The 26,352-nt window shown below is 45.8% G+C and overlaps 1 protein-coding gene across 7 annotated transcripts in view; it reads left to right on the top strand.

Annotated features, from left to right (window-relative positions):
• The window catches only part of LOC309623365 (monocarboxylate transporter 1-like), a 146,786-nt gene extending 138,188 nt beyond the window's left edge, over nt 1–8,598 (top strand). For all 7 annotated transcript variants that reach the window (XM_082380249.1, XM_082380254.1, XM_082380250.1 and 4 more), the window contains 2 exons: nt 1,031–1,897; nt 5,401–8,598. In XM_082380249.1, the coding sequence (XP_082236375.1) occupies nt 1,031–1,897; nt 5,401–5,654 (1,121 nt within the window). In that variant the 3' untranslated portion in view covers nt 5,655–8,598. The remainder of the gene's footprint in view (nt 1–1,030; nt 1,898–5,400) is intronic.
• Nucleotides 8,599–26,352: the final 17,754 nt, after the last annotated feature.

Raw genomic sequence — 26,352 nt, forward strand, 5'->3', positions numbered from 1 at the left:
GATTGAAATGGGCAAGCATCCTAACCTGGTTTACCTAGTAGGGAAGCAAGATTGGGAGACCATTTAAGAGGTTATTGGGATAGTTACTGTCCCAGCCCCATTAGCTGGAAAATCCATTCTTTCCCTATTAATTCAAATGTATCTTTTGGTTCTGTTTCTGGACTTTCTGCCCACTATTTAGTAATCAGTTTTTCTAATTTTGAATAAGTGCCACACTATTCTAATTACCATAGCTGTACAATATATTTATATATCTGTTAGGGTAGGCCCACCAATTATTTATCCTTTTCCAATATTTCTAATGCATTTGTTCTTCGGGTGTATTTTAGAGTCATTTTACCTCATTTGAAAAATAAAACACATTGAAATTTTCATAGAAATTTCATTAAATTAATGGATTTACTAAGGTAGTGTTAGCATCTTGACAATGTTGTGTTTTACTATCCAAAAACATTTTTTCTCTCTCTCCCTCCCCCTCCCTCTCTCTTGTTTCCCTTCCTTCTGCCCCTTCTCCTATCTTGCTTTCTGAATTTATAAGATTTATCCTCTCTCCTTTTTGCTTTCAATTCCCTATTCCTCAGGAAAGCTAAAATTATGAAATTAGACAAAGGATCTTACATTTATTGTTCTTTTTGTTGCTAAAGGAAAAATAATTATTTTTTAAAATATACATTTTTTAGGGACTTCCTGGTGGTCCAGGGTTAAGACTCTGTACTTCCACTGCAAGGGGCCTGGGTTCGATCCCTGGTCGGGGAACTAAGATCCTGCATGCCACATGGTGCGGCCAAAAAATATATACATATATATACACATATATATACATTTTTTATATTATAAATCTAGTATTTGCTGCATAAAGAGACTTTATGTCTGTATTTATTTGATAACAGTCCACTTAATGACCTACTAGTTATAATAGCCTCTCATGATTTTGACCTCTTTCCACTTCATTTCTTTGCCTAGTTAATTAATTCCAAATATGTTTCTGACATTTATTGGAGTATGTGATTCTTTTTTCCCCTCTCGCCAGGTCTTGGGCTTGCCTTCAACTTGAATCCAGCTCTGACCATGATTGGCAAGTATTTCTACAAGAGGCGACCATTAGCAAATGGACTGGCCATGGCAGGCAGCCCTGTGTTCCTCTCCGCCCTGGCCCCCCTCAACCAGGCTCTTTTTGCTGCCTTTGGCTGGAGAGGAAGCTTCCTAATTCTTGGAGGCATCCTACTAAACTGCTGTGTGGCTGGAGCCCTGATGAGACCAATAGGGCCCAAGCCAACCACTGCAGGGAAAGAGAAGTCTAAAGAATTCCTTCAGGAAGCTGGAAAATATGATGCAAACAAGGGGGCAGGTGATGCAAATACAGAAGTTAATGGCAGAAACCCCCCAAAGGAGAAACAATCCGTTTTTCAAACAGTTAACAAACTTCTGGACTTATCCCTATTCAAACACAGAGGCTTTCTGCTGTACCTCTCTGGGAATGTGATAATGTCTTTTGCGCTGGCTACACCTTTAGTCTTTCTTAGTAATTATGCCAAGAGTCAACATCACTCTAGTGAGAAGGCTGCCTTCCTTCTTTCCATTCTGGCTTTTGTTGACATGGTAGCCAGACCTTCTATGGGATTTGTAGCCAACACAAAGTGGATAAGACCTCGAATTCAGTATTTTTTTGCTGCTTCTATTATTGCAAATGGAGTGTGTCATACGCTAGTACCCTTATCCTCTAGCTATGTAGGGTTCTGTCTTTATGCGGGATTCCTTGGATTTGCTTTTGGGTGGTTTGGCGCCGTATTGTTTGAAACGCTGATGGACCTCGTTGGATCCCAGAGGTTCTCCAGTGCTGTGGGATTGGTGACCATTGTGGAATGCTGTCCTATTCTCCTGGGGCCACCGATTTTAGGTATAGTATGTCTCCTTATTTCTATGGTTCTATTAACATAAAACAGACAGAGAAGATTAGGAAGGTGATAGAAAGCAGAAATCAGTGAGCTGCTTGATAGTCTTTCTTCGCTTCTGTACCCTCAGTGCTGGCACAATGCTTGGTACAGCATAATTGCTCAAATACTTAATAGAACTGAATTAAAGTGAATCATCAAGCTGAAAGAGGAATAAAAAACTATTACACACCTAAGTATGTATAATAATTTTTCCTGATAAAAAACCTAACATGTTTATTGTAGAAAAATATATAACCACCTTTAACATACTGTTGGTGATTTCTTTTTAATTGTGGAATTTATCTCAGCAGTAATATTTCAAATAATAACGATAGGTACCAGGTGAGGGCTCACAGTATACCAGGGACTGTCCTAGTCGTTTGCTATATTCTGTCATATATTACAAGTCTGTGATGCAGGACAATTATTGTTCCCGCTTTATAAATAAATAAATAGAGGCTTCTAAAAGTGAAATAATTTGCCCAAGATCACGCAGCTAGTAAGTGACCATAAAACTTGATGTATTATTCTCTTAAGAATGCTAAATGGTGAATGGATAGAGAAGATGTGGCACATATATACAATGGAATATTACTCAGCCATAAAAAGAAATGAAATTGAGTTATTTGTAGTGAGGTGGATGGACCTAGAGTCTGTCATACAGAGTGAAGTAAGTCAGAAAGAGAAAAACAAATACTGTATGCTAATGCATATATATGGAATCTAAAAAAAAAAAAAATGGTTCTGAAGAACCTAGGGGCAGGACAGGAATAAAGACACAGATGTAGAGAATGGACTTGAGGACACAGGGAGGCGGAAGGGTAAGTTGGGACGAAGTGAGAGAGTAGCATTGACATATATACACTATCAAATGTAAAATAGATAGCTAGTGGGAAGCAGCTGCATAGTACAGGGAGATCAGCTTGGTGCTTTGCGACCACCTACAGGGGTGGGATAGGGACGGTGGGAGGGAGATGCAAGAGGGAGGGGATATGGGGATATACGTATGCATATAGCTGATTCACTTTGTTATACAACAGAAACTAACACAACACTGTAAAGCAATTATACTCCAATAAAGATGTTAAAAAAATGCTAAATGGTTTACATTTTAAAATTATTATTAATACAGAATGCAACAATAATTTGGACTTCTGGATGTGACTCATGCTTTTGAGATTATGCACTATAAAGTAAGGAGGGATACATAACAGAAGGTTCACTACTGACCTGTCCACCCTCTCTCCTCCCTATATACACCGAAGGAGAGTCCAAATCCTGTCCATTTTCGCTTCCTAAATCTCTTTCTAATCTGCCTGTTTTCTCTCCATCACAACTACCACTCTTATCTAAATCTCCTATCTTCTATCAGTAGCCTTCTAACTTTACCCATATCCACCCTAGCTGTTCTTCGTCTCTTAGAACACTCCAGTTGCTTCCCACGTTCTCAGGGTGAAGATCAAATTCCCTGCTGTGGCCTACTAGGTCCTGCGTGGCCTGGCCCACCTGTGTCTCCAGCCTCATTTCCCACCACTCAGTTTGCTCTCTGTGCTTCTCCTCTCACACCCTGTGCTTCCTCCTACCACCTGCCTTTGCACTGGCTGTTGTCTGCCCTGAGCCTTTTCCCATCTCCCTTCTCCTTGATAACTCCTATCCTCCTGTAAGTCTTGGCTAAGTTTACACTTTAAGAAAAGCCTTCCTGGGCTTCCCTGGTGGCGCAGTGGTTACGAATCCGCCTTCCAATGCAGGGGACAGGTTTGGGCCCTGGTCCGGGAAGATCCCACGTGCCACGGAGCAACTAAGCCTGTGCGTCACAACTACTGAGCCCGCGTGCCGCAACTAATGAAGCCCACACGCCTAGAGCTCGTGCTCCGCAACAAGAGAAGCCACCGCAATGAGAAGCCCAAGCACTGCAGGCAAGAGTAGCCCCCGCTCGCCGCAACAGGAGAAAGCCCGCGCACAGCAACAAAGACCCAACACAGTCAAAAATAAAAATTTTTTTTAATTTTAAAAAAAGAAAAAAGAAAAGTCTTTCTGACCCTACTTGCTGGTCTAAAACCCCTATTTTCTGCCTTCAAACCTTCCTTGTAGCACTTGTCACAGTCTGTGTAGTTATTGGATTAACATTTCTCTTCTCCACTGAACTGTGGACGTTACCTCCTTTGCTCACCCTTAACTCAGGGCCTAGCAGACCCAGGGCCGTGTGTATATTTAGAGAATCAGTAAGTATTGCTGAATGCCTGATGCCCTGCATTGGAAAACCATATGGAGTCATATTTGAATTGGTTATTATGTCCTTTATATGGGTAGTATTTTCCAAAGTTTATTTCTTTTATTTATTTATTTGGCTGCATTGGGTCTTAGTTGCGGCATGCGGGATCTTCATTGTGGTGCTTGGGCGCCCTAGTTGTGTGGCATGGGCTCCAGAGCACGTGGGCTCAGTGGTTGCAGCACGCGAGCCCTCTAGTTGTGGCTCGTGGGCTCTAGAGCGCAGGCTCAGTAGTTGTGGCGCGCACACGTAGTTGCCCTGCGGCATGTGGGATCTTAGTTCCCTCACCAGGGATCGAACCCGCATCCCCTGCATTGGAAGGTGGATTCTTAACCACTGGACCACCAGGGAAGTCCCTCCAAAGTTTATTTCTTAATACTAGTTTGAGATACTAATAAATTTTATTATTACAAGGATTTCATGGCCAAAAAAAGATTGGGAACACCAAAGTAAATAAGTTTCTTTACCTCATAAATAAGTTTCTTTACCTCATAAAGCCTTTAATAGAAAAGACTATGTGTCATTTCCAAACTTACTTGACTTTGGAAACATTAGGGAGTATCCTGTAGAACAGAAGTTATGGTGCAGACCTCAGAGTCAGACTTGCTGGGTTGAAAGCCAACCTGTTTCATTTACAAGCTTTGTGACCTTGGAGGAGTTACTTAAGGTTTCTGTACTTTGGTTTTTCTGTTATACAATGGGAATGATGATAGAACCTTCCTGTTGTGAGGATTAAGCACTTAGAATGGTGGAAAGGTGTTGCTGTTAGTTAATGTTAGCAGAGGATGAGTGTTCACAGGAACGCCCTTTGGGAAATGCTGATGTCAGAGAAAGTGCATTGGCCTGGGAGACTGGAATTAGCTCTATGGCCTTGGGCAAGACTACTAAACCTCTTTTGAGCAACAAATTTTTCCATTGAATATTGAGAGGATTGACTCTAGGTGATCTCTAGGACTTCCCCAATTCAAATTTGCCAAGATTTAATTACTTTCAAGTTGCTAAAGTTAACAGACTACGCAGGGCCATCCAAAATCAGTTGACATCATAAACAAAAGATCAAATAATTTTGAGCAGTTTCTATTTAGACTAATTTGTCATTTATGGGCTCTTTGAGTGGATCCTTAAGCTTTATTTGGGAAAGGGTATAATTGTTTACCCACATAACTTTTTTTTTTTTTTTTTTTTGGACATCCTTAGGTCGTCTCAGTGACATATACGGAGACTACAAATATACATACTGGGCATGTGGCATAATCCTTATTGTCTCAGGCATCTATCTCTGCATTGGCATGGGCATCCATTATCAACTTGAGGCAAAAGAACAGAAGGCAGAGGCGAAGCAGAAAAAGGAAAGTAAAGAGATGGAACCAAAAGAAGTTATTAAAGCTGCGGAATCTCCAGAACTGAAAGGCACAGAAGGAGGACCCAAAGAGGAGAAACTTTCAGGCTGAAGTCAGGGATAAACAGAAGCTTTGGACCAAAGATACTGAAAACTTCTACTGAATCGTGTTCTACTCTTGGTGCTCACAGTGGACAGTGGACATTTGTGTGGAAGTCATACCAGGTGTTCATTGATAGAATTTTTATTTCCTTCCTTTACAACAGTCATAATAGATATGTCACGTCCTTTAGGGGCAGGGGATTTGCAAAAGGTGACAGAAGGAAATAGCTTTTACTTGAAGTCATATTTATTAAGGTGTACCTTAAATACTGTACAAATCCCTTTTATAAGAGTAAAGTTTAATGAATTTTGACACAGGTATTTTGTCAAATAACTACCACACTAATATAGAATATTTCAAACAGCCAAAATAATTCCCTTTTGCTCCTTTGCAGTTAATCCCCTCCCCTTAACTATAGCCCCTGGCAGCCACTGATCTGATTTCTGTCCCGTATAGTTTTGTCTTTTCCAGAATGGAATAAATGGAATCACATAGTATGTAACTATGGCACAATAGTATATATATGGTCTTTATCCTCAGTTCCTGGTATACAGCTCCTAGAAGCCTTGGCATCTCTGGAGTGATAAGAGTATCTTTTGCATGCTAATTAGGTGACTGGTGGCTGGAGACCCCTTTCTTAACTTCAGGATAGGGGCTAGTCTCCAAAAAGGCCAAAGCATGATTAGAGGGTTGGAACTTTCAGCCCCATCCCCTGACCTCTGAGAAGGGGAGAGGGGCTGGAAGTTGGGTTCAGTTATTAATGTCCAATGATATAATCCATCATGCCTATGTAATAAAACCCCCTAAACTACAGAGAGCTTCCTGGCTGGTGAATACTTTGAGGTACTGGGAGAGTAGTGTGCCCAGAGAGGGCATGGAATCTCCCTACCACTCCTCCCCACCATATTTTACCCTATGCATCTCTTCCATCTGGCTGTTCTGAATTGTATCCTTTATAATAAATCAGTGAACGTAAGCAAAGTGTTCCCTGAGTTCTGTGATCCATTCTAGCAAATTATCAAACTTGATGAAGGAGTCATGGGAACTCCCAATTTATAGCTGGTTGGTCACAAGTACAGGTGGCAACCTGGGACGTGAGACTGGAATCTGAAGTGAGGGCAGTCTTGTGAGACTGAGCCTTTAAATCTGTGGAATCTGACACTAACTCTGGGTACTTTATGTCAGAATTGAATTGAATTGTAGGACACCCAGTTGGTGTCTGGAGAGTTGGCGAAATGGTTGTTGGTGTGGAAATAACCCACACATTTGGTGTCAGAAGTGTTGTGAGTAAAAGCAGTTGGGAGTAGCCTTTTGTGTCTGGCTTCTTTCACAATAGCATAATGTTTTATGGTTCGTCCAGGTTGTTGTATTTTTCAGTAGTTCATTGCTTTTTATTGCTGAGCAGTATTTCTTTGTATAGATGCACCATAATTTGTATATCCATCCACCAGTTGGACATTGGAGCTTTGTTCTAAGTAAAGATGCTATAAACATTCACATAGAGATCTGTGCAGACATATGCTTTCATTTCTCTTGGGTAAATGCCTAGGATTGGAATTGCTGGGTCATATGGCAAGTGCATGTTTAACTTTGTAAGAAACTATCAAACTATTGTCTCAGTGGCTATACCATTTGGTAATCCCACTAGCGATGTATGAAAATTCTAGCTGTTCTACATCCTTGTCAGCACTTGGCATTGCCGATCTTTTTAACTTTTCCGCTCTAGTTGGTATGTAGTGTGTGACATTTCCCTGAACATTAAAGATGTTGACCATTTTTCCATGTGCTGTCCTCCGTATATTTTTAGAGAAGGTTTTTTTTTTTGGGGGGGGGGGTGCTGTGCTGCGTAGCATGTGGGATCTTAGTTCCCTGACCAGGGATTGAACCCGTGTCCCCTGCAGTAGAAGTGTGGAGTCCTAACCATTGGACAGGGAATTCCCGAGAAGGTTTATTTTTTAATCCTGACATTTAACAGTCTTAAAAATATTTAGGTGCCTTGAGGTTTTGTCTTTCAAACTCTTTAGGTGACTTTTCCTGGCATATCTGACAGTGAAATGAACGATATATTTGAACATCCTTAAATGTGTGGCAGTGTATTTAAATAGATGGTTATGACGTCTAATAGCATGGAAAGATCCTTCTGTTATAAGCATGATACAATGTTACATGAAAAAAGCAGAACACAAACTAGATAAGTATATATAATATACTCTCCGGGAAAAAAAAGAGGAAAGAGAGAAACACAAAATTCCAACCATACTTGTGTTGGAATGGTGACTTTTTCCCTATATTCATTTTCCTTAACGTGAATGTGATTGTTATATTTTCACTAATAACAGAGGAAAAATGAACAGATTTGAAATAGAAGAGTTCTGACAAGAGGCACTTATCTCCTAAGAAAATAAAGCTAATGATTACTATCAGCCATTATCTATTTGTTTATCTTTAAGAGTTGCATTCTGGTGAAAGGGAGGCGAGTGTGACATGGAAGTTGAGAGCACAGAGCACGAATAGCCTCAAGGCATGATTTTGCTTGTCCTGGACAAAGCTGTGGAGGGTGGAGTCCACAGGCCACCTGAGTCAACCATCACTGCTTCCCTCCTGGAGACAGTGCTCTTGGGGACAGCTTTCCTGTGGTTCCCCTTCCAGTCGTCATTCAGCTGCAAATGCATGTTTAACTCAGGAAGCCAGAGCTTTCTGCACTTACCCACATCACAGCGTTATGCTTTTGAACATTATCTTACTGAGATCAGCATTGGAAAAAAGTACAGTGAGGGACTTCCCTGGTGGTCCAGTGGGTAAGACTCCGTGCTCCCAATGCAGGGGACCCGGGTTCGATCCCTGGTTGGGGAACTAGATCCCGCATGCATGCCACAACTAAGAGTCCGCACACCACAACGAAGATCCCGCATGCCGCAACTAAGACCCGGCACAGCCTAAATAAATAAATTTTTTTTTTTTTAAAGAAAAGGGTACAATGATGTCACAAAAAGACAGGGTGATGTGGACCAAAGGAGGAAGTCTACCTTTCCATACATTCACTCAACAGATATTATTGACATTTACCCCAAGTGTCAGTTATAAGCAGGGTTCTAGGCATTGAAGATTCATTCTGTGTTCCACAGATCTCACTTTCTGGTAGGGGAAGGCAGACAGTTAACAGGGAGTTGTAAGGAAAACAGCAGTTTTCAGAATAGAGCAATGGTTAAAAGATCAGCCTTCATTTATTCATTCATCTAAGCAGTGATTTTTTTTGAGTATCGTCTATGTGCCTGACTATTTGCTGGATAGAGGGGATAACAGTGAACAAAATCCAGTTCCTGGAACCCACAGCTTCTAGTCTAGTGAGGAAGACTGCACAGTAAGTGCTGTGATGGGACAGCATGTGAAAAGGTACCTAACTCTGCCTTGGGAGGGCCTAGAAAGCCTACAAGTATATCAACTCTGAGTCTCATAACAGGAGCATAATATAATTGTTGTGAGGATTAAAGTACCCAGCATATGGTTTTAGTCATTTTAATAATGAAATTGGAATCCACTCACACCGAGCCGTGCAGTGAGGGAAGCGTCAGTATGTTTCATCATTAACCAGAACAACAATGAAAAAGAACTGCTGATAACACATCGTTCAAGGTTTACGTGGCCCTTCTACGTGCAGTTTATCATCCAATCCACACAAAACCCCAGGGAGGTAGCTATAATTAAAAACAATGCATGTGATATCCTGGATTGGGTCCTGGAACTACAAAAGGACGTCGTTAATGGAAAAACTGGTCTTAGTTAATAGGATTGTCCAGTGTTAACTTCTTAGTTACGACCAGTGTTCCATGATTATGAAAGAAATTAACATCAGAGGAAGCAAAATATGTATAACTAAATCACTTTGCTGTGTACCTGAAACTAACACAACATTGTGAATCAACTATACTCCATAAAATAAAACATTTAAAAAAAATGTTAATTAAATTAAAAAAAAAAATCAGAGGAAGCTAGGTGAAGAGCATATAGAAACTCTCTGTACCAACTTTTCTGTAAATTTAAAATTTCAATGAAAAGTGAAAAAACCAAAAACCAGAAAATTCACAACACAACCCCTCCATCCTAGCAGGTCATTTACTGTCAGAAGAGCATGGCAGCTCAGCGGCTAGAGCTGAAGGTGGGGCTGGATGGAAACTCTGGAAACAAACACTAGAATGGAAGAGGCGAGTCCTGTGTAATCCCGGAGGGTAAATAATGGCCAAAGCAATCACTCAGGTCCTGCACCAAAAAGAGCAAGATGATTCCTGGTCCCCAATGAATTCGCAATCTGATTTACAGTCCTTTTCTTTGGCACTGGAATTCATAATGTGATTTCTTCACTTGTGGATTTCCTTTCCTACCATGCTTTACCATTTCAAGAATTAAAAGAGCTTGCATTGCTGAGCTCTTGCCCGCCGGGTTGCAGGAGGAGGTGGCCAGCAGCCATTAAGAAGCCAGAAGGGGAAGTGGGCTGCGACTAAGTCCCTCGGTAGGCTGACAATCTATAAATGTGTAATCAAGAGATGTTCACCCTGGGGTGTTTTTCTCTTTTTGCTGTGCTTCATTCTCTGTACCCTCCCACCCCCCTTAAAAAAAAAAAAGGAAGAAAAGCACCTGACTGCTTTTCTGACTATAATTCTGAATACTTTTCAAATCTGAGGCTGTATAGACATTTTAAAAAATTTTATAAGTATTTCTTTATTCATCTTATGTGTAATATCTGAAGGCCAACCACATGCCCAACACTGTATAGAGCCTTGGGAATATACAATAGTGACTAACATGGGGATGTTCCCTTGGAGAGTTTATAGTCTAGAGGGTGAGAAAGACATTAAACAGAGTACATAATCTGTAATTAAATTTAAGGAAAGACCAGGGTTAGACACTATGCTGCTTCTTACCACCTGATGATTATATTTGATCTGTTACTATGTCACTTTGTGAAACACCTGGATAAAGTCAGTAAATTCTAATACTTTTCAGTCTATCAAAACAGCTTTTACCTAAAGTAGCTTTTAAAAATCCTGCTCACCCATAAACAAAACAAAAAGACATCCTATGGACTGGGAGAAAATATTTGCAAACAATGCAACCAACAAGGGCTTAATTTCCAAAACATACAAACAGCTCATACAACTCAATAACAAAAAAACAACCCAATCAAAAAATGGGCAGAAGGACTTCCCTGGTGGCACAGTGGTTAAGAATCCGCCTGCCAATGCAGGGGACACGGGTCCGAGCCCTGGTCCGGGAAGATCCCACATGCCGCGGAGCAACTAAGCCCGTGCGCCACAACTACTGAGCCTGCGCTCTAGAGCCTGTGAGCCACAACTACTGAGCCACATGCCACAACTACTGAAGACCATGCTCCTAGAGGCCGGGCTTCACAACAAGAGAAGCCACTGCAATGAGAAGCCCAAGCACCACAACAAAGAGTAGCCCCCGCTCGCTGCAACTAGAGAAAGCCTGGGCGCAGCAACAAAAACCCAAGGCAGCCAAAAATAAATAATAAATTAATTAATTTTTTTAAAATGGGCAGAAGACCTGAATAAACATTTCTTTTTCTTTTTTGGCTGCCTTGGGTCTTTGTTGCTGTGCGTGGGCTTTCTTTAGTTGCGGTGAGCGGGGGCTACTCTTCGTTGCGGTGCGCTGGCTTCTCATTGCGGTGGCTTCTCTTGTTGTGGAGCATGGGCTCTAGGCACACAGGCTTCAGTAATTGTGGCTCGCAGGCTCTAGAGCACAGGCTCAGTAGCTGTGGTGCACGGGCTTAGTTGCTCCGCGGCATGTGGGATCTTCCCGGACCAGGGCTCGAACCCATGTCCCCTGCATTGGCAGGCAGATTCTTAACCGTTGTGCCACCAGGGGAGCCCCTGAACACACATTTCTCCAAAGAAGATATACAGATGGCCAATAGGCACGTGAAACAATGCTCAACATTTCTAATCATCAGGGAAATGCAAATAAAAACTACTATGAGGTATCACCTCACAGCTCTTGGAATGGCCATCATCAAAAAGTCTACAAATAATGTGTTGGAGAGGGTATGGAGAAAAGGGAACACTCCTACACTGTTGGTGGGAGTGTAAATTGGTGCAGCCACTATGGAAAATAGTATGGAGGTTCCTTAAAAAACTAAAAATAGAGCTGCCATATGATCCAGCAATCCCACTCCTGGGTATATATCTGGAAAAGATGAAAACTCTAATTCGAAAAGATACACGCACCCCAATGTTCTTAGCAGCTCTATTTACAATAGCCAAGACGTGGAAGCAACCTAGGTGTCCATCAACAGATGAAGGGATAAAGAAAATGTGGCATATATATATATATATATATATAAAATAAAAAAGGAATATTACTCAGCTGTAAAAAAAGAATGAAATAATGCCGTTTGCAGCAACGTGGATGGACCTAGAGATTATCATACTAAGTGAAGTCAGAGAGAGAAAAACAAATAATACATGATATCACTTATATGTGGAATCTAGAATAATGATACAAATGAACTTATTTACAAAACAGAAATAGACTCACAGACATAGAAAACATATTTATGGTTACCAAAGGGGAAGGGGGGAGGGATAAATTACAAGTATAAGATTAACAGACAGAGACTACCATATATACAGTGGATAAAAAACAAGGATTTACTGTATAGCACAGGGAACTATATTCAATATCTTATAATAACCTATAATGGAAAAGAATCAAAACAAATATATACCCAAATCATGTTACTGTATACCTGAAACTCATACAATATTGTAAATCAACTGTACCTCAACTAAAAAAAGAAAAAGAAATAAATAAAAATTCTGATCGCTTGGACACACCCAAGACCAGATAAGTCAGATTAGGGTGGAACCAAGCGTCAACGATTTTTTTTTAAATTGATGTACAGTTAATTTACAATATATTAGTTTCAGGTGTACAACGTAGTGATTCACAATTTTAAAAGGTTATACTCCATTTATAGTTATTTAAAAATATTGGCTATATTCCCCGTGCTGTACAATAGATCCTTGTAGCTTATCTATTTTTTACATAGTGGTTTGTACCTATTAATCCCCTGAGGCTGTAGAGTCATTTAGTAACAACCAGTGCCTCAGTCCTAGAACCAGGTAAATTCTAAGCATTATCCACTTTCTCAGATGCTGAGGGTAAGCACAAGCCAAGGAAGACTTGGACCTGCTGGGCTAGTTTTCTGAGCTGGAAACTCTGGATAACTCTTAGCCTCTCCCACATGGAAGGAATGCCTCCTGCTTACTTCTCATCACTTACCAACACCCAAAAGTTGTTGTGCTTCAGCGTCTCCCCTGTCCACCCCCTCCTCACCTGTTTTCCCTGCTACAGCCTTGGGTCAGGCCCTCACACACTCATCAGAATTCCTGAAATAGCCTCCAAAGGACCCCCCCAAGCTGGGGTCTCACTCCTCACTTCAATCCACCCTCAACACTGCTACTGTCAAAGTATAACCGTGACGAGGTTAAAACAAGCCCATCATACACATATATAAGGAGCATGTGGCAAAGATTAGTTTAACGCCTTAACGAAGGAACTAGCAGAATAGTAAATCCAGTTCAAAGGAAAATTCAAGAAACAATATAGTCGATGAAAAAAGGAATGCCGGAATGATTGCAAACTTAGAGATAACAATAAAACTAACTAACCTTTGCTCTTTCACACATTTACATTCCTCAGCCACTGCCTTCATTCCCAGGTCTCTTTATCTGAGGCCTCGGTTGAGGTTCTCCTCAGGCACTTCTGCCCAGGCCTCCTTGCAGGCAGCGGAGGGGGGAGGGGAAAACCAGTCCTCAGGGCCCAGGTCTTTCCCCAGCTCACCCTTCCCCAACCCCAGAGTCCATCAAACTGCTGGAGCCTTTTGTTGGGCGCTCCCTCAATAGTGAGATGACCCCACATCTGTGCTGACCCACCTTGAGCCTCAGGAAAATGGAACAGGGAGAGCTGCTGCTTCCTCAGTTTTAGCTTCTTGTTTACACCATCACAGCAAGTGGTTACAGGCTTACCTCTTCCATTTAGGGCTGGTTGCTTTAACTGGCTACTCTGACACCTGACAGCTCTGTTGCTCCTGTCTCAGCTGAGCTCCTGCCAGGGTTATATATTTTTACTACACGAGGGATCATTTGCATCTCTGCAAGGCAAAAACTGTGAGTGAACACAGCATCCCAGAGCCCGGGCCCTAAACAATAGTAAATAGATAGCAAAGGTTTGTTCTCCTGATACTACTCAGTCATAAAAAAGAGTGAAATAATGCTATCTGCAGCAACATGGTTGGACCTAGAGATTGTCATACTAAGTGAAGTAAGTCAAAAAGAGAAAGACAAATACCATACGATATCACTTATATGTGGAATCTAAAGTATGACACAAACGAACTTATCTACAGAACAGGAACAGACTCACAGACATAGAGAACAGACTTGTGGTTGCCAAAGGGGAAGGGGTGTGGGGAAGGGATGGATTAGGAGTTTGGGATTAGGAGATGCAAACTACTATATACAGAATGGACAAACAACAAGGTCGTACTGTATAGCACAGGGAACTATATTCAATATCCTGTGATTAAACCATAAGGGAAAAGAGTATGAAAAAGATGTATGTATATGTATAACTGAATCACTTTGCTGTACAGCAGAAATTAACACAGTGTTGTAAATCAACTATACTTCATTAAAAAAAATGTTTTTTTAAAGAAGGTTTATTCTCCTGGATTCTAGAACCTAGAGAATTAATAATCTGTAGGTAGGTCCATTGGTCAAGGATCCATCCAAGGAGGACTTTGAAAGGACACATAATCATCCTTTGCCCTATTTCTAAGTTTTAGATGATTTTGTGTAACACTGCCAAAATGAGGTACTATTGCAACCTTGACACTTAACTGCTTGTTCAGCCTGTTGGCACTGCCCAGACAGTAGCCAAGCGCACAGCTGCTCCAGCTCCCTCCAAGTCCGGGGCCACCTACCTGTGCAGCTCCAGGCCAAATGGCACCAGCAGCTTCTGCTGCAGGTCACCTGGGTCGTCAAGGCTGGAGGCAGTAAGGGAGAGACATGGGTTCTAGTTTGTTCTTATGGGGCTTGTTGACCTTGTTCTTCCCAACCTCACCTCCAGTTTTTCTTCCCAAATCCTGTCCCTGCAGGTATACAGCAATTTCAGGCCCAGGCCAGATGCAGGGACCACAACCTTCCACGGAATCCTTCATCAGTTCCCACAATTACGTAAGGTGTAATTCTTATCATAAATTGCTTATTTCATATCATTCTTAGTGATTCTGTTCTCTGCACAATCCTGACTGATACACTCCCCAAATTTTCTCAATGGCCCTTTTTGGGTTCTGATGTCTCTTCATGGCTAGAGTGCAATAGTTATTAAGAGAATAAACCTTGATGTTAAATTCCAGCTCAGACCCTCCCCAGCTGTGACTCCCCAGGCACAGCATTTAACTTCTCTAAGCCTCAGTTTCTACATCTGTAAAATGGGAATAACAGCAGAATTCCATTAGAAGGTTGCTATGAGGATTAAACAAGGCAAGGTAAGGATTAAACAAGGTAAAATCCTTCCTGACCTAGAGTAAACACTCAGTATTCACTACGATCATTACCTCTATCATAAATAACACTTATCACTGTGACTTGCTTTTCTGAACCACCATCATCATACACACCAGAGTGTGAACTTCTTGAGACAGTGAGCAAAAAGACATCCCTTTTGATTGGAGGGCTGAGGAAGCTTCCTGGAAGAGGTGGCATGTCAGCTGGGCCCTAAATTGTTGGATGGGGGTAGGTAGGTAGGGGAAGGATGGCATCTCTCTTAGAAAGGAAAAACCAGAGATAGGTGTGTAGAGACCAGCAGTAGAACCAACAAGGCTTTGAAATTGTACAAATTATCTTAATTGAGCAACCATGTGTTAACAGGCTATGAATCAGGCCCTGGGCTGGGCTAGGAAGATAGAATGTTGAATAAGAAGCTTTCTGTCTGGATTTCCCTGGTGGCACAGTGGTTAAGAATTTGCCTGCCAATGCAGGGGACATGGGTTCGATCCCTGGTCCGGGAAGATCCCACATGCCGCGGAGCAACTAAGCCTGTGTGCTACAACTACTGAGCCTGAGCTCTAGAGCCCGTGAGCCACAACTACTGAGCCCATGTGCCACAACTACTGAAGCCCGCATGCCTAGAGGCCGTGCTCTGCAACAAGAGAAGCCACAGCAATAAGAAGCCCGCGCACCACAACGAAGAGTAGCCCCTGCTCACCGCAGCTAGAGAAAAGCCCGCGCGCAGCAACGAAGACCTAACGCAGCCTAAATAAATAAATAATTTTTGTAAAAAAGGAAGAAGGCTCCTGCTTACTTTAAAAAAAAAAAAAAAAAGCTTTCTGTCTGTTGGGGGCAATAAAAGGGTATCAGTACTTATAACACAATGTGATGAGAACCCCAAAAGTCAGGAGCTGAACTCCAAGGACTCAAAAGTGAATCAAGGGCAGAGTGTTTCCCAAGCCCAGGTCTGATGAGGGCAGAGGGCAGAGGACATCCCTCTGGGCCTATGGGCTGCCTTGGAGAAATGAATGAAGAGACATCTGTGTTCTACGCCCACCCCACTCCCCAACCTTCTCCCTCCCTCTCTCCCCTTTGGGTGAACATGGGTTAGTATTGAGTAGGAAGTGAATGTCCCTATTCCTTGAACCCAATTCTCTAGGTCTGATTATAGAAGAGGCAACCAGAGGCTGGGGTAGTACATCTAAAATTATTGAGAAGAAAATGTATTATCTGCCTAAAGAAATGTGTCAAAAGAGAACACAAGGAAGCACAGTAAAATGTGTTCCACCTGGAATGTAAGCTCCATGAGGCAGGGACTTTGAGTATCTGAAGATTCCATCTCTGGTATGCAGTCAAGGATGTGGTATGTGGTAGCATTCAAGTATGTGCTGAAGGTATAAAATAATGAATAAATGAATGAGTGAATGAAGACTCAAGAGACGGATCTCCCCTGGGTGGGGACTGGCACACAAGCTGCCCTGCTCAGTGCTCTCAGATGTAGCCAAGGACCTGTGTTCTTTTAAACACTTGAAGCATCAACCAACTCCTTTGGCTTTACTTTTCTCTCCACCCGTAGCACGTGCCTCACCTCCCCCACCCATAGTTCTATCAGCCAAAGGGAGCAAAAATGCTCAGCACGCAGGAAGGACATTCCAGTCCAGATGACAGATACCCTCCGGCCAGAACTCCCCACTAGGCAACCTGGCGTGTGGCCTCAGGTGAGTGAATGATCATGTGTCTGTCAGGCTCTCAGGCTCCATTCAACCCTGGGGGACTGACAAGAACAAACCACTACAAGTTCACCGAGGTGGTGCCGCCCAAGACGGCCTCCGGGCCTGGTGACACCTCCACCTCACCATCCCCCTAATTTGATTTTGCACTGGTCACTTAAGTGTTTCTCCAGACACTGCTGAAGGGCTCCAACCCTGGGAACTGACTGACGCGGTGCCCAGACGGCTTGGCTCTCGGCAGCCTCCCTGCCCCACACCTCCCACAGCCCCAGCCTCGGGGTCAGTCCCCAGAAACCTGAGCCACTTGTGCTTCTCAGGAAGGAACAGACACCTTGGGGACCTGCTCAGGACCTGCCATGGGCATCAGCCCAGCCCACCGCCTAAAGCTCACCGGGCCTCCTCCCACATCCGGCAACACCAACACATATTCACCAGGCAAGATGGTGCAGTGGGCTCGGGGCTCAGAAAGACCTGGGTTTGGAGCCTGGCCCCACCACCCACTGGCTGTGTGGCTCTGGGAAGATCACTTTGCTTCTCTGTGCCTCGGTTTCCCCATCTGTAAAATAAGGATAACAGTTGTATCAGCCAGAGTTTAGCACAGGAAATAGGAACCACTCAAGGTATTTTGAGCAGAGAGTGACTTGATACGGGGGGTTAGGTGCTTATGGGATGGCTGGATGGGGGAGGGGAGGGGGTAAGGCTGAGTCTCCAGAGGGTCTGCTCCCTCGCTGTGGGCAGGAGAGGAAGGTGAGCATCTGGAGGTTGCCCTGGCACTCCTGAATTCAGGATACAAGTGTATCCTGGGGATCCAAGGAGCAGGCAGGGCCTCCACTCCTGCTGCCGGGGGTAGGGACCACACACTGGACAGCACTGCAGGAGAAGATGCACATCTGTATGACCCTGTTTGCCAGAAGGGAGCAGCCAAAGCATCAGGAAGGTGGCCTCTGGCTCCCTTCCACCTTCCAAATCCCATGTGAGGGTCTCAGCGTTGCATCACAGGATGCTTCACCCCCACCCCAACCTCCCCAAAAGGCCTCTCCCCCACCCGCGCTTCCCTCCTTTCCTGCCACCCCCCAGGCTGGATGTGGCGGTGTGGGGTGCCCTCGTGTGGTCGAGAGCGGCCCTGCAGCCCCGCCGCCAGGATCCCAGGCTGCCCCCCTTCTCCTCCTCCTGCACCCGCGCTGCCCTCCTGCCGGAGCCCCGGGCCCCGCTGTCCCACGGACGTCATGGCTGTGCCACCGCCCACACCCCCTACTCCAACTGGCCTGCCTCCAAGCTACATTCCCTCCTTCTTTTACCTCTGAATGTTTTCTCACTTATATTTTAAAATTCAATGTTCTATTCATATCAAAGAGTATGTATTAGTTATCTAACCCTATGTAACCCATTACCCTAAAATGTAGCAGCTTAAAATAGCAAACATTTATTACCTCACACAGTTTCCGATGGTCAGAAATCCAGGAGCAGCTTAGCTCGGTGGCGCTGACTCAGGGTCTCTCATGCAGGTGCTGTCAAGACACTGGCTGAGACTGTGGTCATCTGAAAGCTGGGGTGGCTCCACTTCCAAGTTCACTCACACTGTCTTCCTCGAAAGCCCTTAGTTCCTTGCCTTTGGGCCTCCCCATAAAGCTGCTGGCGACATGTCAGCTGGCTTCCCCCAGAGCAAATGCTCCCGGGGAAAGAGAGCAAGAGAAACCAAAATATTAAAACCCAACCTCAGAAGTGACCTACCAGGAGTTCCCTGGCAGTCCAGTGGTTAGGACTTGGTTCTTTCACTGCTGGGGCCGGGAACTAAGATCCTGAAAGCTGTGTGGCACTAGAACAAAGTGGGAGGGAATATGAATTCCAGGAAGTGGGGATCGCTGGGGTCCTTCTTAGAGGCTAGCTATCACAAAACTTTTTTTTTTCTTTCTTTTTTTTTTGGCCATGCAGTTTTCGGGATCTGAGTTCCCCGACCAGGGATTGAACCTGGGGCCATGGCAGTGAAAGCACCGAGTCCTAACCACTGGACCACCAGGGGACTCCCCCCCCACCAAAATTTTTTTAATGTTAAAAACAAAATTTTAAAAAACAACAAAATATGATCAACACCCATGAACCCACCACTCACACAAGAACCAGAACATCATGTCTCCTGTCATCTACCCTCTGCCTCCCTGTGTGAGAGGCTAACCCCATTTTGAATTTTGTGTCTATCATTCCTTTGCTTTTCAAAAAGTTTTGCCACATAGGCACATATGTCTAAATGATATGTTTGTTTCATTTGCTTTTTTGATCTTTATAGGAATGATTGGCTGTAAGTAGTAAGTGGTGCTCCCTCCTCCAAGATTCAAGCTTCTATAAAGCTCTTCTTTTCCCTTTTGTTCCCCTCCTCTGGAGGGGTAGCTGCTTCCTGGCATTCTTATTTCTGGGTTGCCTCAGCATTCTTTATTTATCCATTCTCCTGTGGATGGACATTTGGGTTGTTTCCACTCCTGTTTGAAAAATGATGCTGTCTCTTGGGTCCATGTCTTCTGGTACATGTGTGCAAGTTTCTCCACATTTATACCTAAGCATAGGATGCTGCGTCCTAGGATAAGCAAATAAGACAACGTCAAATTATTTTCCGAGATGGTTGCACCAATTTTACACTCTCACTTGCAAGTTACACAAAATCCTATTGATCCACATGTTCTCCCTCAGGTATGTGCTGTGGGGAGGTGGACCCAGGGCCTTGGGAGAGAAGAGAGGCTACCAGGCACTGAGGCTGGCAGTGGGAGGACCCACATGCCCATGGACCCCAGCCCAACTCAGCCAGAGGAGCTTTCAGGCCCTGTGATATTGGGATTTATGATAAGAAACATATATTTGGTATTCATACCCATCCCGTTTCTGGCACAGACCTCCTAAAACCCTTGGAATTTCCTAATTGAGGAGGGCAGACAAAGGTGTCTTTTGTTATGTTAATGAGATGACTTTTGAACAGCACCTAAGGTTGGCTGCTGGTTACCAGAGGAGCCGGCCGCGTGAATAAGGGTTGGAACTTTCAGTCCCACCCACCGACCTCCAGGGAGGGAAGAAGGATTGGAGGGTGAATCAATTACCAACAGCCAACGATTTGATCAATCATGAATGTGCAATGAAGCTCTATAAAAACCCAAAAGGAGGGACTTCCCTGGCAGTCCAGTGGTTAAGAATACTGGCTTCCAATGCAGGGGACGTGGGTTCGACCCCTGGTCGGGTAACTAGGATCCCCATATGCTGTGCAGTGCAGCCAAAAAAAAAAAAAACAAAAGAGAGTGTTTAGGGAGCTCCTGGGTTGGTGAACACATAGAGAGCTGAGGAGAGTGGCACTTGGAGAGGGCATGGAAGCTTCGTGCCCTTCTGCCATACCTTCCTTGCCCTACGCATCTCTTCTATCTGGCTGTTCCTGAGTCATATCCTTTCATAATAAACTGGTAATCCAGTGAGTAAAATGTTTCTCTGAGTTCTGTGGGCCTACCTAGCAAATTAATCCAACCCAAGGAGGATGTCTTTGGAACCTCCAGTCTATAGCTTGTTGTCAGAAGTCCAGTTAACAACCTGGGCTAGCAGCTGGTGTCTGAAGGGCAGGAGAGTGGGGTGACGTGGGGGGAAGTCTTGTAGGAGCCCTTAAGCTGTGGAATCTGATGCTGTCTCTGGGTAGATAGTGTCAGAATCGAGTTCAATTGTATGTAGGACACCCACATGGCCTCGGAGAATTGCTTATTGGTTGGGAGATACCCCCCCCCCACACAGTCCCCCACATGCTGCAATTGGGTCCAGGAACCAATTTAGGCCCCCAGGAAGCATTCGGCTGGCCCCTCTTGAGGGAAAGCTCACTTAGATAGGGACACCTTTGCGCTCAGCTGCTCAGCTGCTGCAGGGAAAACCGTTTACACCCTCCTTGTTGTAAGGATTCCATGTTGTAAGGACTTCATGAGAATCCTAACAAAGAGTCAGCTGCACAGCAGATGCTCACTAGAGCATCTTTCCTTCTTCCCCCTGCTCCCTCCCCTGCTGCAGCTACTTCTTCTGGAAAGTAGAAGTAAGTGAAAGAAACAAACTCCCAAGCAAATCACAGCGCTCTGACCTCCACCGTCACTAACACAGCATTGATTAATTGCTTACCCACAGAAAGGAAAAGTTAATTACCTACCAAGGAAATTTTAAAAAGAAAAAAGGAAACATGAGTTTAAATCTTAATTAGGGCCCCTGCATGGTGAGAATGGAAATGAGCTGATTTCCCTTGGATCTAATTGTTGGCAATTAAAGCGAAGGCCTCTGATCCCTGGGCAGCCTCCTGCTCCCACTGTCTCCCCCCGGACCTCCAGCCACACCTCCTCTCAGAAGAGGCAGAGAAGAGGAGCGTGGAGGGGAAGACCACTGCCTCCAGGACTCCGGCCATCGCCCGCAGGGAGATGATCCTGAGCAGAGGTTAGAAACACTGGGCAGAGTCCGTTGCCCCAAATCCACCATTCTTGCTTGGTTCACTGCTGCCTAAAATGTCACCACAGGAATAGTGGTAGATGCTGTGATGCCCTGTGGCCCAGGTTCCGCCCCAGGCATGAAGGACACTCCCCAGCTGCTGGGATGGCTGCCAGCAGACAGCCTCAGCTGCCGCCCTTCTGGATTGCCCAAGGTCACACCTTGGCAGGCGTGACCAGCCAGCCTACACCCAGTGACAATCAACATGAGGTCCTAAGGCCCAGCATTCTCACCTCGATTTGGGTCACCTCTGAAAGCTTTGTCAGCTCCTCTGCTCCCGGGAGGGTTGGCGGGGCAGTTGTTCAGACTGCAGTGCGGCTCACCTCCCTCTGGTCAACCCTGCTGCCAAACCCTCCTCCACAGGTGACAGTCCCAAGAGAACTCCCTAATGAATGTCCTGCACACTTATCTCCATCTCAGAGTTTGCTTCTCGGGCATCCCAACTTGTGACAGAGATTTAAATTAAGCAAATTTAAATTTGAATGTAATTTTACAAATTAAGAATGTAAAATTTTACATTCTATAGAATCATAAACTAAAGGAACCTCAGAAGGCATCTAGCCCAGCCTCCCTCCCAGCGCGGTGGTACGGTTAGCATCTGACCCGGCTGAGGCGGCCTTGGTGGAACACCGACCGTGACAGGGACTTGTCATCTCAGAGAGTGGCCCTTTCGGTGCCCGGGCCGCCTGGACTGCTAGAAGGCTCTTCTCATTCTGGTCAGCTCCTGCCAGGCAGAGCCACAGAGCAAGGGTCTGTGTGGTGCCAGGATGGTGCCAGGCTGTGGGGAAGACAGGACGGTGCAGACCCTGCCCCAGCACCTCAGCAGTCCTGGCGACGTGCACTTGTCCCACAGCTGAAGTGCTGCACTGACCTCTGGACAGCGGGGCACAGACACACGGTAGGACAGCCACCCGATGGCCCGGACACTCCACTTCTGTAAGCAGCCTGGTCCCCAGCTGGCTCAAGTCAGACATTTCCAGGTGCTTGCTTGCTTGCTTGCTTTTTGGCTGCGTTGGGTCTTCATTGCTGCGCACAGGCTTTCTCTAGTTGCGGCGAGCGGGGGCTACTCTTCGTTGCGGTGCGCGGGCTTCTCATTGCGGTGGCTTCTCTTGTTGCGGAGCACGGGCTCTAGGCGCGCGGGCTTCCACCAGGGAAGTCCCTTTCCAGATGCTTTTGATAAGCCTAGTCCCCACCTGGGGCTCCTCCAAGGGCATCCTCAGTCTGACCTGGGTCCCCCTTTCAGCAGCACAGGTCCCCCAGCTGAGGACCAATTAAGCTGAGGTTGTGTCACCCCCTATATGGCAGGAAAGGCCACTGGTCTGCTAAAGAATTGGCCAGTGCCCAGGGATTCCCTGGAGGACGTCGCTTGACTGAGCCAACCCTAGGACCCTGTTGTTGCTCTGGTCCCAGGTGCAGCTAGATGGCACTGTCCCTTCATGGTGGCACCTGCCCTGGCCTGATCAGCCAGCTCACCCAGCACCCAGCCACATGACTGCATGGCTGCAGAGGGGTCCACACCGTTCCTGGACCCCAGCCCAGGCCTTTATGGAGGCCATGGTCACAGCCCATTGGAGACACTGCCCACTCCTTCCTCCAGGGCTCAGAGCGATAATTGTTCATTCAACAAGTATTGGTTGAGGGGCCGGGGGCCGGGTGTGGGAGACACCCAGAAGAGGTTTTGGGGAGGGAGGAGGGGTGTGGGGTGGGCAGACCAAAGCCTTCTGCAGGCTGGGCCCCGGCAAGGTGGGGTGGAGAGGAGGGCTGGACGCTTGGCTAATCCAGGCAGGACCCACAAACAAAGGCGTGCCAGTGAGATGCGCAGAAGCAGGCAGGATCCCCTTCAGCTCAGCTGGACTCTCCTGAGCCCACACAGCACAGCCCTTCATCCTCTGGGTCCCGCGCCGGAGGGCTTTCCCTTCCTGACCCCACCCCACAATGGTTCTCCCACCCTCTCCCTAGACTCTTCCTCTGGGGCCTCTAAACAACCAGCACCTTGCAGATAGTCCACACAGAAGTTTCCCCAGGACTGATGCGGACACCCAAGCGTTAACCCTCTGGGCCTTAATTCCCTGGGCAGGAGACAGGGGTGGGAGTCAGGGCAAGACAGAGCTGCAGTTAACAACTGTCTACGCATCTGTCTGCACCAGCCTGAGAGCAGAAGGGACAGAATGGCCTCCTGGGGAGCCTTCTAGCCCCAGGACTGCCATGGGCTGGCTGGGAGAAGGGTATCAGATATTCAGCGAGTGCTCGGCAGGCAGGGATAGATGGAAGAGCTCAGGCCAAGGGATGAGTTCAGGGCTGGGCTGAGAGCCGGGCCTGTTCCCGAATTAGTACCCAGGTGGAGTCCATCACCATGATCCGCAGCCAAGGGGAACGTGGAGATGAGCCTTCTCCATGGTGTTCTGGTCTCTGAACAGTGGGGAGGGTGTCAGGGACAATAAGGAAATGCTGTCTCCTAAGCCAAGGCCCAGGCCTATTTAAAGGTTTAATGTTGTCAAAGGTCTGGGGCTGGGTTGGGCAGGAGAGCTCAGTAATTCGGGGAGCAAGTGGAGGAGTGACTTGCTGATGCCGATCGAGGTGGGTGCCTGGCTGCACTCCGAGCATCAGCCTTGGCCTCCCGGGTGGTGACTTCGGGGCAGGCAGAGGAGGGAGTGAGCACAAAGCCAGCCTTTCATGCAGTTTTGTTAGGGGAACCACTGATTGAACCTGCCCACCCGGGCCAGGCACCACAGTAACCGTTTGCATGAGTTTTCTCGTGACAGGAGGTCCTGGTAAGGAACGCGCAACTAACAAGCCACCACCAACCGGAAGAATTCAGGAAAGGTCAATAGGAGAGAGGAGACTCCAGGCCGTATGTCCTACCAACCTCCCAGAATCCTTCTCTCTGGAATCCATCTTGGCTGAGCAATGTGCGCGCCATTGGGAAGGACCCCGAGTCAGAATGATTGGCCAGAGACAACCCGGAAACTAATCCCATTACCATAAAATCCAAGACAGCGAGTCACGTGACAGAGCAGTCCTCCTGGGTTCCCTTACCCTCCTGCTCTCCGTCGGGCGCCCCTTCCCAGTAAAGTCTCTTGCTTTGTCAGCACGTGTGTCTCCTCGGACAATTCATTTCCAAGTGTCAGACGAGAGCCCACTCTCGGGCCCTGGAAGGGGTCCCCCTTCCTGCAACAGTTTGATGCGCTTTTTTTCTTAAGGCACTTTCACAAGTCTCCTTTCTCACCTCACGCCCTCTTCCCCAGGGCCCTGTGAGGTAAGCAGGGCAGGTCATGAGACTCAAGGGGGCCGAATGAGCTGGCCATGCTCGCATGCCTGGTAGGTGAGGCTGGAACCCAGGAGACTCCTGAACCTCCTCTCTCCACCCCCCATCCTCACCCCCAGACAGGAACCCCTCACCTCTGCGTGGAGTGTCTCGCTTTTCACACCACTTTATCTTCTCTCTTTCACTTTCTAAGGTCCCATGATAATCCTTCGAAGTACATCAGGGATCACTGAGCCTTGAGCAACCAAAAAAGACCTGGGTTCTGAGCACGGCTTTGGTACAGCTGAACTGTGTGACCTTGGGCAAGTTCCATCCCCTCTCTGGGCCTCCATAGCTGTATGTTTTCCTCTATAGGGTAAAGGTGTAGGCATCGATACACCTGAGGTCCCTTTTAGCTCTGACATTCTTAGGTTCTAAGCTCCATATAACGGATAAGAAAATCGAGGCTTAGTATGTGGTTGGTGTGCATGGGAGAAAGCCCTCCTCCTGTTGTCCCACGGGGACCTGCCTTTCCTCTCCCCTCAGCTCAACCCAGGAACAGGCAAGGGAAGCACCTGCATCCCAGGGACTCATTTAAAGGAGAATCCAGTTTTTTGGCTCCTTTTCTGGTCTGGACCCAGAAGCAGGAAGCTTATCAGTGTTTAATGAAGCCAGGACCAACCTAATTATCAAAGGCACTTTCAATAAGCACCTTTCACTCCATGTAGGGAGCTAGCACACTCAGAATAAAAAGAGAAGGAAAGCCATTATCTTGAAATGCCTGGGCGCCTACCTGGGCTGAGCCCTGTGAAGTCATTATGAGTAATTACGGGCTATCGTCCCAGCACAGCACACAGTCCTAGCTGGTACAAGTAATGAGAGGGAGCACGAGACCCCTGACAGGCAGGGAGGCTGAGGTCATCCAAAAGGGCAACTTTCCCTTTTTAGTTTCCTTCCATCCCACTTCTTACGAGTGTCCCCTCCCGGCCCCTTCATTTCATAGTTCTGGTTTCACTCCCAACAGATTTGTTATCCCAAGTTTCTTTTCATTCAGGGAGAAAGTCACTGTGCCCTGAGACTCTATAACTGTACACTCTAGAAGCTTTACTGCAAGAGCTTTCCTAATTTTCTACCCAGATCACTCTGAGCTGAGGCTTGCTTATACTGGGGTGATGTAGTGAAGGTGGTGACGTGTGGTCAGTTGAGATGAGGTGGACAAAAGGAGAAGCTTGTTTGGAAGAGAAGAAATTTAAAATTATGCTTGGACATTTAAATTGAAGATGCAGATTACACATCTAACTTAAATGTTAGACTTACACATCTAACATTTCAAATATGGAGTATAGGGAAGGGTCAGTGCTAGAGATACAGATTTGAGAGTCATCAGAATATCTGGCACATAAATCCATAAACCAGCTGAAATCATTCACGGAGAATGTGTTCACAGAAAATGATGGGCATGCAGGACTGGACCCCTGAACCTGGAGCACCCAACATTTAGAAGGTGAACAGAGGAGGAGCAATTGCAAATTGGAACCAACGGCTGCTACTGAAAGAACTGCCTCAGCTGCTGTGAAAAAGCAAGACTAGGTGATGCTGACAGAAACAGGAAACAGAGGAAAATTATATCCTTTCTGCCTTCCAGTCTACCTCTGGCGAGCCCTACTGGCAGAACCTAA

This window comes from Balaenoptera borealis (assembly GCF_965194805.1).
Source record: "Balaenoptera borealis genome assembly, chromosome: 1".
NCBI classification, from domain to species: domain Eukaryota; kingdom Metazoa; phylum Chordata; class Mammalia; order Artiodactyla; family Balaenopteridae; genus Balaenoptera; species Balaenoptera borealis.